This window comes from Peromyscus leucopus, chromosome 19 (genome assembly GCF_004664715.2).
Source record: "Peromyscus leucopus breed LL Stock chromosome 19, UCI_PerLeu_2.1, whole genome shotgun sequence".
Classification (NCBI taxonomy): domain Eukaryota; kingdom Metazoa; phylum Chordata; class Mammalia; order Rodentia; family Cricetidae; genus Peromyscus; species Peromyscus leucopus.
This window is the reverse complement of record NC_051079.1, coordinates 21,842,087-21,860,918: the sequence shown is the minus strand read 5'-3', so window position 1 is coordinate 21,860,918 and position 18,832 is coordinate 21,842,087. Positions and strand designations below refer to the sequence as shown.

At 46.5% G+C, this 18,832-nt stretch overlaps 1 protein-coding gene across 1 annotated transcript in view; it reads right to left on the bottom strand.

Annotated features, from left to right (window-relative positions):
• Window positions 1-1,879: 1,879 nt before the first annotated feature.
• The window catches only part of Ercc3 (ERCC excision repair 3, TFIIH core complex helicase subunit), a 35,232-nt gene continuing 18,279 nt past the window's right edge, over window positions 1,880-18,832 (bottom strand). Inside the window, exons 10-15 of the mRNA XM_028867066.2 lie at window positions 15,195-15,397; window positions 10,818-10,914; window positions 7,975-8,092; window positions 6,039-6,157; window positions 3,911-4,063; window positions 1,880-2,300 (exon numbers count right to left, since the gene is read on the bottom strand). Coding sequence (XP_028722899.1) covers window positions 2,169-2,300; window positions 3,911-4,063; window positions 6,039-6,157; window positions 7,975-8,092; window positions 10,818-10,914; window positions 15,195-15,397 — 822 coding nt within the window. The 3' untranslated portion in view covers window positions 1,880-2,168. The remainder of the gene's footprint in view (window positions 2,301-3,910; window positions 4,064-6,038; window positions 6,158-7,974; window positions 8,093-10,817; window positions 10,915-15,194; window positions 15,398-18,832) is intronic.

Below are 18,832 nucleotides of genomic sequence, written 5' to 3'. Positions count from 1 at the left end.
AGAATATAGAACCCTTAAACTTTAAGAATGTGAGCTCAAGTTAGGCAACAAGAGGGAACAGCCTGGGGAGCTGACTTGGTAGACAGCATCTGCCACGCAGCAGGAGGACCTGTTTGATCCTCAGAACTTACATTAAGTAGCTGGGCATGACAGTGCACGCTTACAACCCCAACGCTGGGCTCAGGACAGAGGCAGGTGGGTCCCTAGGGCTCTCCAGCCTAGTGAGCTCCAGGTTCAGTGAGAGACCTGTCACAAACAGTAAAGGTGGAGTGGCTGAACAAAGACACCCGGCACCAACGTCTGGCTTGTGCATACACATGTGTATGTATACACACACACAAACAAACACACACACACACACACACACACACACACACACACACACACACACACGCACACGATGGCGTTGGTAGAAATTTAAAACAGGACAGCAATCACAGGGAGGTGAGAACTCCTGCAGCCCTGGCGTGTGGCAGCTTCTGCATCCCTCAGTATCTGCAGCAGTGAACAGGGGCAGCACAGGCAGAAAGAACAGCCAACAGCAGCCCCTGGGGTTGACACTCCACAGGCCTTGGGTCTTGCGGTCTGTTAGTTCCTGTCCCCAGGGCTGCGACAAATACCTAACAAAAACAGGTTAAGGAAGGGGTTTACTTTGTCTCCCAGTGCAAGGGGACAGTCAGTCATGGTGGCGGGCCCAGGAGACAGCTATTCACTTTGCAGCTGCAGTCAGAAGCAGAGGCCGAGCAATGCTGGGTGCCCAACGTTTTCCTTTGTATTCTAGTCCAGATCCCAGCCCATCTGACAGCGCCACGTGTTTGGAGTAGGTCTTCCCACCTCAATTCTCCTAATCTAGAAACTTCTTCATCGACAGGCCCATGGGTGTGTCTCCTTGGTGATTTTAGTTTTGGTTGTGAGCGTAGCCGTTAACAGCTGAGCCATCTCTCCAGCCCTCCTAGGTAAGTGATTTTAGATCCTCTCAAATTCATGATCAATACTAAGCATGCAGTGGTTGTAGCATCAACTTGCCTCAAATTATATTCACACCCAAGTGTGGCACCATCTGGATCACTCACCTTTTGCTGGCTTGACCTCCTCTCCTGTCACCAGCCTTCTTTACCCAGCTGCTGCTGATTCCTTTGCCGGCACAAGAACCAGGGCTTCCAGGTGTCCATCCCTAAGGACCAGCAGCTCTCCAGGACCCTTCCATATTTTTGGCTCAAGAACGGGTGCTGAGGCACTGAGCCTCGTGGACCAACCAGTTCTCAGACTCTCAGGTGTGAAATATTAAAACCTCTCAGGTTGTTAACATTTCAAAGTAAGCTAGCTTAGTAAATTTCCATCAGTTCTGTTCCTCTAGAGAGCCCTGACTTATATAGAGCTTAAATTCCACTTTTTTGTTTGTTTGTTTGTTTTGTTTTGTTTTTTTGAGACAGGGTTTGTGTGTGTGGTTTTGGTGCCTGTCCTGGATCTCACTCTGTAGACCAATCTGGCCTCGAACTCACAGAGATCCCCCTGGCTCTGCCTCCCGAGTACTGGGACTAAAGGCATGCGCCACCGCCGCCCAGCCCAAATTCCACTTTTTTTAATAATACAAAAAGGAAAGCCCTGACATGAAATTATGAAGCAAGGAACCTCCGAAGATGCCATTGAGTCCGTTTCCTGTTGGCTGTTTACTGCTGGGTATGAGGTCTACCCTTAAGAGGAGTTTGTTTCCCCAGAAAGACTCCTTTGGAGAAAAATACATTTTCATTTGCAAGTGGCTATCAGTTGGAGATTGCCTCTGGGTGAGGATGGGAACATGCGTCCACTTTCCTTTCAGCTCCAGGGCCCTCCAAATTCCACTCTTTAATTTATCCAGTAGAACAAAGACAAATGTGCCTTAAGTGGTATACTTTTTATATACAGGAATGATCCACTCTCAGCAAGTCTGAAACAAACAAACAAACAAACAAACACAGTCTTTCTATCCTCTTTAAAGCCTGGGCACCCCATGAAGGCAGAGTAGAACCCTAAGGCTGACTGTTTTTCAGCACAGTCAGGCAACAGGTATTGCATTTAGATCAACACTAGCGAAGTACATAGACTTGGAGAGGAACTATCACACTGAGAAGTCTCTTTCTTTCAACCCTAATCTAGGCAGTCAGTCTTCAAGAGTAACATGGTGGGCGTCACTTCCTAAAGCGTTTGAAAAGTGGGTGCACGTGCTTGGTGGAAGCCTTGCTTCGGGAGGAGTGGTATTCCATATACACAGTGTCGTCTGCCCCAGACATAGAACTCATGGTGCCGAAGCGTCGGGATGCCTGTAGGGGAGAGGAAGGAGCCAGGCTGAGGTTAATCTCCAAAGGAAGGACCCTCTTACAACATTCATAATCAGATTCTGTAGTGTGTGTGTGTGTGTGTGTGTGTGTTTATACACGTGTGGTGCTAGCAATTGAACCCAGTGCACTGTGCATGTTAGGCAAGTACTCTACCACCAAGCTGAACCCCCAGGCATTTCAATACATTGTTTTTAAAATAACACTCTCTGGGCTGGTGAGTTGGATAAACGCATTGGCAGTGCAAACAAGGCAACCTGAGTTTGATCCCCAGAACCTATAAAGAGGCCTAAGGAGAGCAAAGACTCCAAAAGTTGTCCTCTGACTTCCATAAATGTGCCCCCTACACATATAAACACACACACACTTGTGCATGCAGATACACAAGGATCTCTGTGAGTTCGAGGCCAGCCTGGGCTACCAAGTGAGTCCCAGGAGAGGCGCAAAGCTACACAGAGAAACCCTGTCTCGAAAAACAAAACAAAACAAAAAAATTTAAAATATCCTTCTGACCACTTTCTGTCTTAGGCACTGCATATATATTACCTCCCCTGACCCTCACAATTATAATCTTAACCTACAGAGCAGAAAACTGAGGCACAAGAGCTTCACTTGGGCTAGCTCCAGCTCGTAAGAAAAATGGGACTAGAACACTGCCCAGGCACTCTGATGTGAAAGAACACTACAATGGCTCCCTTAATGTCAACTGCTCAACAGAACCTATTCTTTCCTTTCTTTTGTGGTTCTGAGGTCAAAAATCAGGGCCCGACACTGCACACGCCAGGCAGACATTCTGTTACCAGGCAACATCCTCAGTCCCTGCACCGAATCTTAAGAGTTAGAATGGACTGGGGCTGGAGAGATAGTCCAGCAGTTAAGAGCACTGGCTGTTCTTTCAGACTAGGGTTTGAATCCCAGCACCCACTAGAAGCTCACAACTGTCTATAACTCCTGTTCCAAGGGATCCAATGCCTTCTTCTGGCCTCCGTGGGCACCAGGCACACAAGTGGTATACAGACACACATGCAGGCAAAATATCCATACACATAAATAATTAAAAAGAAAGTTAGGATGGGAGTTCCTTAAAATCTCCTAAGACTTGATGGAAGAATTTGAACCAATGGGAAAGCCAGGAAATCCTGGCTTGACTCAGCTCCAAAGCCATAGACAAGTTTCCAGTGTCTGTAAAATGGGGATGACCAAATCTGCTCCAAAGATGGAGCATCAACAGAGCTCTCTCACTGAGGTGGAAAGCACGGTGAGCCAGCTAACCCCCAACCAACAGACACAGCATTTATTAGCTCCAGAGCCTGCAGGATTATTACTTTGGGCCCCAATATTACCAGCTTGTCATGGACAGACAGGATCCCGGTTACCGTTACAGTAAGCCCCTCTGTCTGGTGATATATTTACAAGGCACCCACATTAAAAAATAATGGGGGTGTTTCTGCATAATTTTCAGTTTCCCCCCAATCCTACTTGCTCACATGCTCACAGGTTTGCATGTGTGTGTGTATGTGCATGTGTGCATGTGCAAGCACATCACATATGCACACGTGGGCATCCTACAGAAAGACCCCTCTCTCTTCACTCACCTGGCCGGATCTAGAGCCAAACTCCCCAGCCACCACCTCTTCCTCCGCGTCCAGATCAGTGGCTGCCAGGACCTTCTGCAGGAGCTGCTGCTGCTCCTCTTTGGTGGAGAATGCCAGCTCTTCCTCCTCCATGCCAGCTAGCTTTGTGATCACCTACAAGAGCAATGGCAGACACAGGCTCTTCTCACCTCCAAATCCCCACTGCACCGCTCCTGGGCACCTCTTCCCACCCGCCCTGGTCCAACCAGAGCTTCACTACTGGCTCAAGACAGAGACTAGGGCACTCCCGATGGGCACAGCAGAAGGAGACACAACCCTCTATTTTCCCATCCTGCACCAGGAGGGAAGGAAAGCATGGAAAGGACACCCAAGGACACTCCACCCCACGGCACGGCGTCTTGGGCTTCCATCAAGAAGTACTTTATTCATACAAGATGTCAAGAATTGATTGACCGGGGCTAGAGATGGCTCAGTGGACAAGACCACTGGCTGCTCTTCCAGAGGACCTGGATTCAGTCCCCAGAACTCACATGGTGGCTCACAACCATCTATAACTCCATTCCAGGGAACCCCAAACCCTCTTCCGGCCTCTGTGGGCACTAGGCATATATGTGGTGCACAGACACACATGCAAGCAAAACACTCACACTAAAAATTTAAAAATAATTGACCAGATTTTCTCTCAGAAGCAAAATGTCCTAGTCTCATGATAAAATACCCTGACCAAAAGCAACTTTGAGAGAGGATGGGTTTATCTGACTTACACTTCCAGGCTACAGTCCATTACTGAGGGAAGTTGAGGCAGGAACTCAAGGTAGGAACCTAAAGGCTGGCCTACTTGCATTAACCCTGACCAAAGACCTCACTTCACAGCTACAGAAGTGTGGCGGGACTGCTCTGCTGAGGCTAATAATGGAACTATCACCCATGCTTAAGAGACCAGTGAAAATATATTTGAATGGTGGCTGTTTCTGTCCTAGTTAAAGAGCACACAGACACATACACTAAGCAGATACTGGTTTTTTCTTTCCTTCCTTCCTTCTTTCTTCCTCCCTCCCTCCCTCCCTCCCTTTCTCATGTACTGTATCATGAACTGAGATAACAGCAGTGGTTAAAGAGCTGTAAATCTATATCACATTTGTCATGAATCACTGAAAAAAACTCAGCATTCCTAAAGGGACTGCTGCCTCAAAAAAAACCCCACAAAAACCCACTGTGTGTGTGTGTGTGTGTGTGTGTGTGTGTGTGTGTGTGTGGTCATACATGGACAGCTGATCGTCTTAGGTGGAGTTACTCCTCTGGAACTGAAGCATGGCATAAGGAGATGTGACTGGGCGTCAAGCTGCTGGGCACTCCAGGAAGGACTCTCTTACCTAAGAGTATGTGACGCTGGAAGCCCTACACTACACCCAGACGACCCGGCACCTCCCGGTGGCAGCCCAGATGAAAGGGCGTGCAGAAGGGGACTGCTTTTGCCCTCACTCTCCCTGGCAAGTTCATCTACCCCGTTTCTGCAGTCAGTATTAATAACCTATGCAGGACTCCAGCACAGACGGCAGACCAGCAGCCTTCCAGGAATCCTGCAGGCCATGCAGGCCAGATTGAGACTGCTGAGACACCCAGCCTTGTCTCCAGTGTGAGGCTGTCATGACTGGACTACCCAGACCACACTGAGCAAGCTACTCTAATGAATGTCCTTCTGGTAAACACATTTATTACATCGGCTCCGTTCATTTACAGAACTCTAACACAGGGACCCATGTATAGTTCTTTTACAAATTAAGAACCTTGAACTTGGCATCCTGATGACATACTATTGGTAGGCCACAACAGGAGTTTTCTTCTCTGCTTCTAAAACTATTCCATTCCTCCCTCAGAACAGAACCTCAGATCAGGCCTCTCCAGCTAAGGAAGACAGCTCCAAGCCACCTGGAGGGCCGCCCCCAAGAAGAACCTCAGGATTCAGATTCTCAGTGACTACAGAGCTTCGGCACCTCAGAACTGCCAGGCTAGCAGTGTTACCCCAGCAATTTACAGAGACAAAAGAGCATGCAGCCTGCCTGAGTGCTGCCCCAGGCTGGTGCCCCAACCTTTATCAGAGCCTAACCAGAGGTAAACAAATACATACCTTAAAGCTGTAACCTTGATCCACTAAGAATCTCTGTCGCTTGGTAGAATAAGCCATTTCCTGTGTGTCCTGGGACACCAGTGAGTAGAAAAAGGCATTGTACTCCTCCGCAACCATCCCTACAGGAAAAGGTGAGAAAAGGCAAGAAAAACCCACACTAGTCACCCAAAACACCAGGGTCCCAACCAGAAACACGCACTGCAGTGAGCAAGCTCCTCATCCTGTGTGTAACACACACACACACACACACACCCCGACTGCATGGGATCGCATCAACATTAACACTCTGCTCTGAAGAGCACGATCAAGTGAGCTCAGCAGCAGGGAACTTGTCCGAGCATGTCAAAGGGGGCTTGGGTTTGGTCCCCAGCATCAGTAACACAAACAGAACAAACTTAAAAAGGAACAAAGAGGACGAGCAAGATGGTTAAGTAGATGCCAAGCCTGGGGATCTGAGTTTGACCCTGGGAATCTGTTAGGACACCATGAAAAGGCTATAGTGATGGTCTACAAAGAAAAGCAAACAGGTAAGTTCCACTTAGGAATAAGGTTTGGAGCCAGGCAGTGGTGGCGCATGCCAGTACTGGGGAGGCAGAGCCAAGCAGATCTCTGTGAGTTCAAGGACAGCCTGGTCTACAGAGCAAGATCTAGTACAGGCTCCAAAGCTACACAGAGAAACCCTGTCTCGAGGAAAAAAAAAGAAAAAAGAAAAAAGAAAAAAGAAAAAGGAATAAGGTTTGGTATAATGAGAACCTCAAGGCCATGACTGAGTATCAAGGTGTGCAGGGACCATGGAGTTGGCTTGGCCTAGCTGCCTTGAGAGGCATGTATCTAGGTTTTTCAGGTTAGAGTCTATGACTCCTGGGACACAGTGTGCCTCCCAGTTCCTGAGAGACCACACGTCCTTCAGGCAGTGAAGTGTTCAGGCCGCCTTGTGTTTCTCTGTCTGTTCCCTTATTAGTCAAGGAAGCCTGGAAACTTGACAGGACAACTGTCTTAGACATTAATCTGGTGTACCCTGTACAGCTCGCAAACGGCACTGTATCCTGGCAACTACAACTGTATTGATCCTGGCAACTGGCGCTGTATTCTGATTCTGATAAAGGTATAAACAGTCTGACTGCTCTCAATAAAAATGTCCCAGCCTTCGTGGTGCTGTGGTCCCTCCAACCAGGCCTGATTCACTCCTCGGGGCTGTATCAGGTGACCTTGGAGTGGTAAGTAAGCACGGGCACTTACACAGGCAGAGGAAAGCAGACAGAAACGCTACAATACACAGTGATAGAACTAGGAGGCCTTGGAGGGAAGGAGAGGCCTTCTCCCTTACAGCCTGGAGAAGAACTTCAGCCAGAGTGGGAATCAGAGATGGCGGCTGTCATGGAGGGGACAGCAGCGTGGAGGCCACAGGGGCCTCTTCAGAGAGCAGTGTTCATCTCCAGATCTTATTTCTGATTCAGTGTGCATGTCTGCGTGTCTCTGTGAGTGTATACCATGTGTGCGCACCTGAAGAGACTAGAAGAGGGTATTAAGACCCACTGAAGTTGAAGTTACTAGTAAAAACTGCCATTCAAGCTGGGCACGCCTTAATCCCAGCACTCAGGAGGCAGAGGCAGGAGGATCTCTGAGTTCAAGGCCAGTCTGGTCTACAAAATGAGTACCAGGGCTGCTAGGGCTACACAGAGAAACTTTGTCTTGAAAAAAAAATCACACACACACATGCACGCACCATTCAAAGACCATGGAGAACATGGATCCCTGAGGCAGGAGAAATAATGAAGACTGTAGGCTCTAAGCTCTGCTTTGGGCCCTTCCCCTCAATGGCTCCCCAGCTCTGAAGCAAAGCACACTGTGGTTAGACACACCACTCTTCCTAACCTATGTGGTAAGAGGCCATAGCATAGGCCAGCCTGTGGAAGCAGAGGAAAGGTGGCCTTACCTTTTTTGGCTCGGAGTACCCGCCCCAGTCTCTGGGCTTCCTGCCGTCTGGAGCCACCATGGGAGGAGATCTGAATGAGGACATTTGCTTCTGGCAGATCGAAGGATGTATCACCGACCTACAGAAACAAAGCAGCTATGAGTTTGAGAGTTTTTATGTAGGGAACAGTAAGAACAACAACCAAACGATCAACTAGTCCAGAATCTAAATTTTTAAATTTCTGTGCTTCTAGGGATGGAATCAGGGCTTCAGGCATGCTAAGTATGTGCTCTCCCACTAAGCTACCTCCCTATTCATCCCTAGGTGGAGATAACAGAGGGAAATCTCCTCCTCCTCCTCATCAAGGTCCTGCCACTGCAGGCAGTGGGGCCACACTGGACCTCAGAATGAGCCCCAGAACCTAGCCACAACTCGTTTCTCCTTGCTACAGGAATGGGTCTGTACAAAGCCATCTACTTGATGACCAGGTCACCTGCAGCAGCCCAGGTGGACGGTGCACACAGAGAAGGGCACCGCCCACAAGACCCTCACTAGAGCTGCTCCTCAGCTGGGGGGTCTCAGCCGCAAACAGGAACAACTTCCCAGCCGCGACCACCAAACTGTGAATACTCAAGTCTTAAGACTTGAGCTCCAGCTTCACCTCCCTCTAAATGCCAGCTTCTTAGGGCTATGGTGTCTGAGGTGACTGCAGGTGACGGTGCTTGCCTGCAGGCCCGAAGACCTAATCTCAATCCCCGGGACCCGTGAAGTGAAAGGAAAGAAGCAGTTCCCACAAGTTGTCCTCTGACCTCCACACATACAACATGGCACACTTGTGTCAGCCCTCTCCCGAACAAACAAACAAACAAACAAAGAAATGTAACTAAACAATTTTAAGGGTTTCTGAATGTTTAATCAAATGCATAATCTCACTACAGCCTTGGTTCCAAATGCACAACACATACACCTCACCCTCGCAACACAAACAAACGCAGCTTAAAATATCTCAATTCCACAGACAAACTTTTCTGCTCTTATATAATGGTTTAATTATGGAAAACAAAGACTTGTAATATTTTCCTAAAATCCTTCCCAAGCATGTGAGTACTGAATTAGTATATCTTTGCATTATATTGTGTTAGAATGTTTAATTTTAAAACTGCTGCTTCAACAGTTAACTCTTGAGTTTCATTTTTTAAAAATTATTCAATAAATTTGGTCTTGAGCTTAGGACAGAATTTCCAACAATTTCTGGAATGGTCCCAAGCATACAACTGTTATTTTGAACTATGTTTTTATGCAAAACCGCATTCTCAGCATTGACAATTATGTAAAAAAAAAAATAAATAAATCCATCAATGCTGACAATGCTCTACATATATAGTAGAATCCTCTATAACCTGTGATATCAGCTGAGATTTAATTCTTTAGTAAAAGCAGCAAACAAGTCCATCATCACATTGATGGGAGAATTCACTTTCATCTTTCACAAATGTCTCCACCTCCATAGTTGATCCTTGCTGCTACAGTGACAGATCCTTACGTGCTGTGAGTTCGTAAAGAGACTCACCAGGTACCCAGTGACAGAAGAGTGACAGGTTGTCAGACTCTGAACACGGGAGCCGGTTAACTGATATAATGGAGACAGCTCCCTAACCCTAGCAACTGTACCCGCCCACAACTCCCCGGACTCAGGGACAGCTCGGCTGTAGGCTTGTGCTGGAAACCTTCTTCCAGGACTCCCACTCTGCCTTGTGGGCTTCAATTCTCCTCAGAGCTCCCGCCATGCTGCTGCTGTCTACCTAGGGAGGGAACTCTCCTAATAAACATCTAACTCAAAAGAACATCCACTTCAGCGCCCTGCTGAACCCCAAACCCCAGACCTTTCACACATATAAAAATTTCTTGGGTAAAGGGATCATGAGTGTTTTAAACCACTGGGTCAAGCAGTGGTGGTATATTCTTTTAATCCCATCACTCCAGAGGCAGGCAGATCTCTGAGTTCAAGGCCAATTTGGTCTACAGAGTAAGTCCTGGACAGCCAGGGCTACAAAGAGAAACCCTGTCTCAAAAAACAAAATAAATCAATAAATAAGCATATAAATAAATAAATAAAAATAAAGCTGGGTGGTGGTGGGACACATCTTTAATCCCAGTACTTGGGAGGCAAAGGCAAGCAGATCCTCTTGAGTTTGAGGGCAGCCTAGTATACAGAGTGAGTTCCAAGACAACCAGAGAAACCCTATCTTGAAAAAAACAAAAAGGAAGGAAGGAAGGAAGGAAGGAAGGAAGGAAGGAAGGAAGGAAGGAAGGAAGGAAGGAAGGATGGAGGGAGGAAGGAAAGAGAAAACAAACCAGAACAGGATAAAATAAACAAAACAGAAAAACAAAACAAAACCCACTGGGTCATATGTTAGCAGTGATGGCATGCTGAAGCTTGGCCTACCAAGTCCATTGTGGCACTGGCCACCCACCGTCAAGGCACATCAGGCACCAGGACAGAAGTTTCCCAAACACCAGCTCCAAAAAGGAAGCTTCATCCAAATACCTACTCTTTTCAGAGCAGGAAACCCACATTACATTACAGCCTTCTATAAAGGAAATAAAATTTAAACCTCTATTTTCCAGGGGGAAGTGGGAAAAACCTGAGGAACAAAAAGCCCTTATAGATAACCTGCAAGCACAAGAACCCTAAGTTACTTCTCACACTACCCAGATCTGCCACTCCCTAACCCTAACCCTGGGCCAGGAGAGTGAGCATACATAGGAGGCCTTCTGCATATATGAACCATGTCCAGGAGCTCAGTGCACCTCCCAGGCCCCCAGGAGAGGGAGGCACTGCACTGCCAGACTATGCCACGTACCTTGGAGATGAAGATGGTGTTGATTTTGGGGTTGTGCTTGAAGTTCTGGAGGATCTGCATTCTTTCTCCCTGGGATGTGGGCCCATAGATATAAGGTCTAGAGAAGAGCAAGGAGTTTTAGAAACATCACAGAATCACACATGGGGATTAGAAACTACCTTTGCTACAAAGCACTGACTTCTCACCTGGGCCCACAACGTAACTAAGCAGGGTGCAAGCTTGGCATCTTTGCCTGCATTGTGTGTCTGTGTCCTTTTCTTAGGGATGAGCTCCTACTTGACTCTGCATAGACGTATGTGGTGGTCTGAATGAGAATGGCCCCGTAGGTGCATATGTTTGAATACTGGTCCCCAGTTGGTGGAACTGTTTGGGAAGGATTGGGAAATGTGTCCTTGTCAAAGGAGGTATGTCACTAGGATGGGCTTTGAAGTTTCCAAAGACTCCTGTCATTCCCAGTGCTCTTTCTGCTACTGGGATGGGAGTTCTCAGCTCTTCCTGCTGCCATGCCTTCCGCTCCGCCATCATGAACTCTAACTCTCTGAGTCATTATCCAAATTAAACACTCCTGTTTACAAGTGGCCTTGGTCATGGCATCTTTTCACAGCAATAGAACAGTAACTAATACAACGTGACAGTGGCTTAGGAATGTCTGCCTCTCAGACCTGTCTCATCCTAGTGAAAGATGAAGGCACACTTGTCCAGCCTGAATGTGATGGGTTTTGGTCTATCTTATTATATTTAATTTTGCCCTGTTTGGTAATTCTCTCAGAAGCCTGTTCTTTTCTAATGAGAGACAGAAAGGGAGTGTGCATCTGGAGAGGAGGGGAGGTGGGGAGGGACTAGAAGTAGGAGGAGGGGAAACTGTAATCAAATATATTCTATGACAAAATTAATTTCAATAAATGAAGAAAACCTCAAAACAAAAGGAACAAAAATAACAAAAAAGGATGAAGTACAAGATGTCACTGTCCTACACTCAGTCACCTTGGATTTGAGAAGGACAGACAACTCCCTCCGCACATCATATGAGAACAATGGTCTACACTGGGAAGACTATAGATCCTAGAGCTGGTCAGCCTGTAGGAGCCAGATGTGACAGCTGTTAACAGCTTATCAGACCATCTTACAGGACCCCAGCTGACACAAAGACGACGGGCCATACCTCGGCCAGAACTGCTTCATTATGTGTACCTCCTAGCCCTGGTCTCAATGCATAAAACTCTCAGGTTGATGGACTCTTGCCAAGGCACACTGATGAAATAAACCTGTCTGTTTTTCACCATTCCTTGTCTGTTAGGGCTGCTGAGGTCTGGCCTTTCGCCCTCACAGTCCAGGTGCTAAAGCACACCTGAGGAAGCCCTGCCACGTCATCATGAAGAGCCGGGACACGGAATGCTGCAGACCTTTCTCTCTCACCAACACCCCCCACCCCTATCCTTCCCCCTGCTCACCACTCTTCACAATTCCTTCTCTTGTTTCTTTCTGGTTGGTTTGGTTGTGTTTTGGTTTGTTTTAAGATAGGGCTCCATAGGTACCACAGGCTGGCCTCAAACTCATGATTCTCTTGCCTGTCTTCTGGGTTCCAAAATAACTTGTGAGCATCATGGGTCCTGGCACTTACTGTTTTTCAGCTTTGATTTTTCCTGCTTCAGTATCTGTGGCTCTAGGCAGAGTCCACAGCAAGCAGAATCCTTGATTCACAAGGCAGTGGGACAACAACCAGGAAAAGAGCCTCATCCTAACCACAGGCTGACTGTGGGTGAGGATGACAAACGCAGGCGCCCTTCCTTCAAGTGAGCAGAAAAGAAGAACCAGCCTAAGCGGCTTCTACTGGTCTCCTTAACACTTAGTTGAACATCTCCTTTGTTTTCAGCTTCCACCAGAGGGCAAGGTAACCCTGCTGCCTACTTCCCACACAGAAAGGAGCCGGTCCTCTGCATTCTTTCTGATAATCCTGGTGGCCTGTTTCCGGGGCTTCTCAGTGGCAGTAATGACTAGACAGGTACTCTGGACACACCACGGAACTGGGTACTAAAACAATGCAAAAGGCAGACTGCAGTTCCCAATTTACACACGGCAACTGAGGATCAGAAGCCCAACAGTAGCCATCCAAAGCCTGGGCCCACAGCACCACTGCTTCTTCTGTTCCAGGTAGCACTACCAATGTCATGTGTCCCATAGTATGCCTGTAATCAAATTTCTCAGTGTGGGGAGCTGGGCAGGGCCTGGGACAGCTGCACATTCAGATAGGTGGTCTTTGGACAGCCCAGATGTGAGCTGCTGTCCCTGGCACTATGAGAATCCAGGACCCTGCATAATGCTATCATTTTCTGCATACCATGCTAGGAAAAATGTTGGGAAGCCACACTCATCAGGACAGGTTTTAGGGGGTCTTTTTTAAAGGCCTCTATCCATTTGGAAAATGCAGGCCCTTGGATTAGGAGGCTTCTCCCATACAGGAAGTGGAACAGAAGGTACTAATCCTCCACGAAGAGAACCTCACATTTGGTAAACACAAGAGACACCAGGCACAAGCATCCTCTGTGATAAGTGGTGCAGGTCAATGTGACCAAGAGGAAAAAGAGGTTCAGAGTGGCAAATCGCCTTCCTGATGTCAGACAGCCAGGAATTCGGTCTGTCAGACTCCAAGATGATGGACCCTCTGCCCACTCCCACAGTCACACAGCCCGTCACAGCGTCCTGCAAGTACTGCAGTGAAGATGGGAAAAGCAGACACTTGGAGATCCTCTGCCACATACCAGGGCTTCTACCACAAGCTAAGAAAAAAGCAAGACCCAGAGTCCACAGTATTATTTCAAAAGCAAGAAAATAAAACATGTTGGGAAGAAGAAGTGAGATGGGGTGATAAGAGAAGGGAACCGGAGAGTAAAGATGGGTTCCAGAGTGTGGTGGTTTGAAGAAAATGGCCCCCACAGGGGGTGGCACTATTGGGAGGTGTGGCTTGGTTGGAGTGGGTGTGGTCTTGTTGGAGGAAGTGTGTCACTGAAGGTGGGCTTTGAGGTCTCATACATGCTCAAGATACCACCCAGTGTCTCAGACCACTTCTTGTTGCCTGCAAGATGCAGGACTCTCAGCGCCTTCCCCAGCACCATGTCTGCCTGCACACCCCATGTCCCACCATGATGAGAATGGACTGAACCTCTGAACTATAAGCCAGCCCCAATTAATGTTTTCCTTTATAAGAGTTGCTGTGGTCATGGTGTCTCTTCACAGCAATAGAAACCCCAACTAAGACACAAAGGGAGACAGGAAAGAGAGAGGAAATGGAGAATCCAAAGATAACAAACTTTCCCTCCTTCCAACTACCAGGTCATGTGCCCCAACAAAAGAACTCTGAGGCCGGGCAATGGAGGCTCCGATGCAAGAAACTGGCCATGGAGATTTAGAAGACGGGTGTCTACAGAAAGCCCCATGATGGCAGCAGGGCAGCTCTAGCCCTAGACAGGCTGGAGCAGAATGAGAGAATGATGTGCAGGAGTCAACAGGAAAAGAAAAAACAACGGAGAGGTCCCAGACACACTGAGAGGGAGTTCATGCTTAAAAAAGGAATTTGGGGGAGAAGTGATATGTAGAAAACCAAAGCAACAAGGCAAGTAAAGTTCCCAGGAAAAACAAAATGCAATCACAGTATACTACAAAACTCTGCCTGGACAATGCTGGAACGGTCGGGACAATGTAACCCCAGCTCAGACTGTTATCAGGTTAGGAGGGAGGAGCAGAGAATGCCGTATGTCAGAAAGCTAAACCTTAACTCCCGCAGTAAGAAGCTAGTAGGCAATTTCTACAATGACAAACCAAAAACTGTCACCAAGGTACCAGTTAAAGAGTAAAAAAGTAAATAAAGAAGAGTTGAAGGTGGCTCCTTCCAGGGAACTGGGTAGCAAACAGATACAAGAGCTGCTCACCCATCACAACAGACTACAGCCCTGAAACAGGAGCCGAAACGAGCGTCTCTTCCCTCGAGTTGATTCCATCAGGCATCTGGGCACAGTGATGAGAAATGCGAGCGTACCTGGGACACCAGCCACTCCATCTTGCCCTACTAGCCACTCCATCTTGCCCTACTAGCCCCGGGACCACACAATCTGGCCTCAATGCCAACCCCAGTTCTCACTTAGCCTGAAACATGACACGCTGGCCTCTGGAGTCCAGTTCAGGCGGCCAAGTGCCTCTTTTCTACATCTTCTAGCCTCTGACCTGACTAAATGCTTCTGTGTCTTGCCAGTTACTGGGACAAAGGCAGAGAACAGAGACCTTTAGGTCCCAGGGACTTCTTGAGGGCTCACAGAGACAGGCACCTCCCACACTCTCAATGGCAAGAGGATTTGGAGGCAACTCAAAATTTTCAACTCTTACTTGTTCAGCCGAATGGCATATTCCTTCAAGGCAAATACGTTATCAGCAAAGACAATAATCTTGTCATTCCTCCGTTCATGGAACTTGATCAGAAACTGGCAGGCTCTGAATTTGTTGGGATTCATGGTGTACAGCAGGATTCGTTTCTTTGTTTTGATTGCCACATACTCCCGGTAGAACTCAGGAGACATCGGACACCAAACCTGAGGTGTAGTAAGAATAAGGAATAAGGGATCATTTTGCAAAACAAAACACCACACCATTAAGGATCTTTGATGCTCTTTCATTTAGCAGAACTGCTTAGAAAAAAACATTTCAAGTGCCAGTGGCTGAATGGCTCACAAGCAAAGGTGCTTGGGCTTGCAAAGGCCTAGTGAGCTGAGTTTGATACTCGGACTCCACAGGTAGTAAAAGAGCAACAATCCAAGAGTTGGCCTCACCCTTCACAGACACACTGAGGCATGTGTATGCCTACTCACACAGGCACGCATGCAGGCACACATGCCACAAGAATTTTTTTTTAATTAAAAAACAAAACCAATGGTAGGTGAGTTTTATCTCAATACAGTAGTCATCCTTTACCCATGACTTCAGTCTCATACAATCAAACGTGATCTGAAAATACTAAATGGGAAAATCCACCAACTACACAACTCATGAAGTTTAACCTGTACACTATTCTGATAATGAAATCCTATGCACACCCATCCTACTATGCCTAGGCTGCCAATCATCTCTTGCTCTAGGTTATCTGCACTTCTCTACTCCAAAAGGTAAAGTCCTTGACTTAGGAAAAGACAAACTCGTGCTGAGGCTGCTAAGAGCCATGGTAAGTGACTATTCTACCATTAAACCGTGAAGAAGGACAGCAAACTCCAGCTGGGTGTTCTGTCGAGCCTCACAGAGCAGAAGTTATGGCAAGTGCTCAGTACAGTGCAAACGCCATTAAGTCAGACGATCCAGACTATCTGGTATCTGACACCCCGTGGGGGTCTTAGAAGAAATCACCATGGACAGGAAGGGAAAATTACCGTACAACTATTAATCAAGTTTAATACCTAGGGCCATATCTTTAATCTCAGGACTACAGAGGCAGAGGCAGAGGCAGGGGCAGGCAAATCTCTGTAAGTTAAGGCTAGCCTGGAACCTACATAGCATGTCGCAGGCCAGCTGAGGCTACATAGTAAGACCATGTCTCAAAACACAAAAACCACGTTTGTTTTTTCCGGAGGTTAATGGTGGGAGGTGGGGGAGACATGCTTGTTTTTGAAGTTTAGATAAAGACAGTCTGAGCTATTCAGGGCGGCCACTTGTGTGAAACGCATCTAGTGGTCGGACACTTCATTTCTTCGAGCCGACGCCCCTTCCCTGGCTCAGCACCTGACCCCAGGCTGTGGCTGGACTGCAGCAGGATCTCTTCTATGTAACAGGGGCAGTTGGGTTTCTCTCCTTAGTACGAAATTTGTGTTCTTTTAATTTCCTTCTCTTGCCTTACTGCTCCAGCTAGTGCTAAATTTCAAGCTCAATACTGAAAAGATGTGGTGATAGTAAGTGGGACTTCAGAAAATGAAAAAGCTTCTCTACAGCTAAGAACTCTCAACTGAGTGAAGAGGAGGCCCACAGAGAGGGAGAGAAACCACACATATGGCAGAGTTAATATCCAGAATGTATTAAAAAAAAAAAACAAAAAAGATTCCATTAAACAAATGATCCAATTTAAAAATGGGTATGGACCAAACAAAGAGTTCTTAAAAGGAATAAAAATAAAAATGGCTAGAAATATAGCAAGAATTTTTTATCATCTTTAGCAACTAGGAAAATGCAAATCAAAACTTTGAGATTTCATCTTAACCCAGTCAGAATGTCTAGGATCAAGAAAACAACAGATGTGCCTGGTGTGATGGCACACACCTTTAATTCCAGCATTCAGGAGGAGGAGGAGACAGGCAGATCTCTGTGAATTTGAAGCAGCCCGGGGTACAAAAAGAGACCTTGTCTCAAAAAACAAGGAAGGGGGAGAAATGACAACAAATGATGAAAGGGTGTGTGGAAGGGGACTCTAACTCACTGTTGGTAGGGCTGCAAAAGCCACTATGGAAACGAGTGTGCAGAATTCTCAAAAAGCTAAAAATAAATGGGTCTACCATATGACCCATTTATACCCCCCCCTTGGTATATGGTAGACTTGACATCGCATTCCACAGATAGTTGCTCAGCCATGCTCATTGCTGCTCTGTTCACAAGAGCTGACACAGAAACAACCTAAATGTTCCACAACTGGTGAACAGATAATGGAAATGTAGAACACATGGGATACTACTACTCAGCTATAAAGAAAAATGAAATCATGAACTTAGAAGATAAATGGAGAGCAGAGGTCATATCGAGTGAGGTAACCCAGACCTAGAAAGACAAATAGTACATGTGCTCTCTCATTTGTGATAGTTCCAAATCTTCAGATGTAAATAAATAACTGGGAATAACCATAGAAAGCAGGAAAGTAAAAAAGGACGATGGGGGGGAGGAGGAGAGGATGGAGATACAGAGAGGAAAATAGCAGGATATAGGTGATATCTATGTGGAAATTGGAAAAACAGGAGGGGGTATTAGTTGAAGAGGAGGGAAGAAGGACAATGTTGTAGAATATTTGTTTGTTTAACTATGCAAAGATGTGTTGCAATTGTTTAACTATGCAAAGATGTGTTGCAATTGTTTAATTATGCAAAGATGTGTTGCAATTGTTTAATTATGCAAAGATGTGTTGCAATTGTTTAACTATGCAAAGATGTGTTGCTATTTTACCTTGCCTGGCTAAGACACCTGATTGGTCCAATAAAAAGCTGAATGGCCAATAGTGATGGAGGAGTTATAGGCAGGACTTCTGGGCTGGGAGAATATAGTAGGAAGAGGAATTTAGGCTCAAGAAAGAAAGAAAAGAGATGCCAGGGCCAGCCAGACACATGTGGAGGAAGCAGGAAAATAGGATATACAGAATGAAAGAAAGGTAAAAAGCCCTGAGGCAAAAAAATAGATGAATAGAAACAGGTTAAATTAAGTTTTAAGAGCTAGTGGAAGAAGCCAAAGCTAAGGTCCAGCATTCATAATTAATAATAAGTCTCCGTGTCTTTATTTGGGAGCTGATTGGTGGCCCAAAGAAAATTCTAACTACAGGACAATACAAGAAAGGGAGGGAAGAAGGCTAAATCATACTAAGGATGTTTAAAAAAGCAACAGTAAATTATTGTATATTTATAACAAATCACATATAATATACATATAATAAGTATACGTGTATACATACACACATATATGTGTATATCACCTGAGGACTAGCTTTCATAGTACCAAAAGGCAATACATCATCTGCAAAGGGAGGGAAGTAATCAATAGTCCTGCCCAGGCGGGATGCCGATGAACCACAACAAAATCCCTAAAGGTACATAGTAGGTGGCGCTTTCATTTGGGCAGTAACCAACAGCTGTCTAACTGGATTTAGCTGTCTAATTGCCTTAGTCCACTGAACAGGAGGGAAATCACACCTAGTACTGGAAATCGGAGCCACCAAGGCTAGTAAAGTCATATAACTCAGGAGAACTTCCTGCTGCCACTTTCTCCAAACCAGTGTAATTTCTAACTGC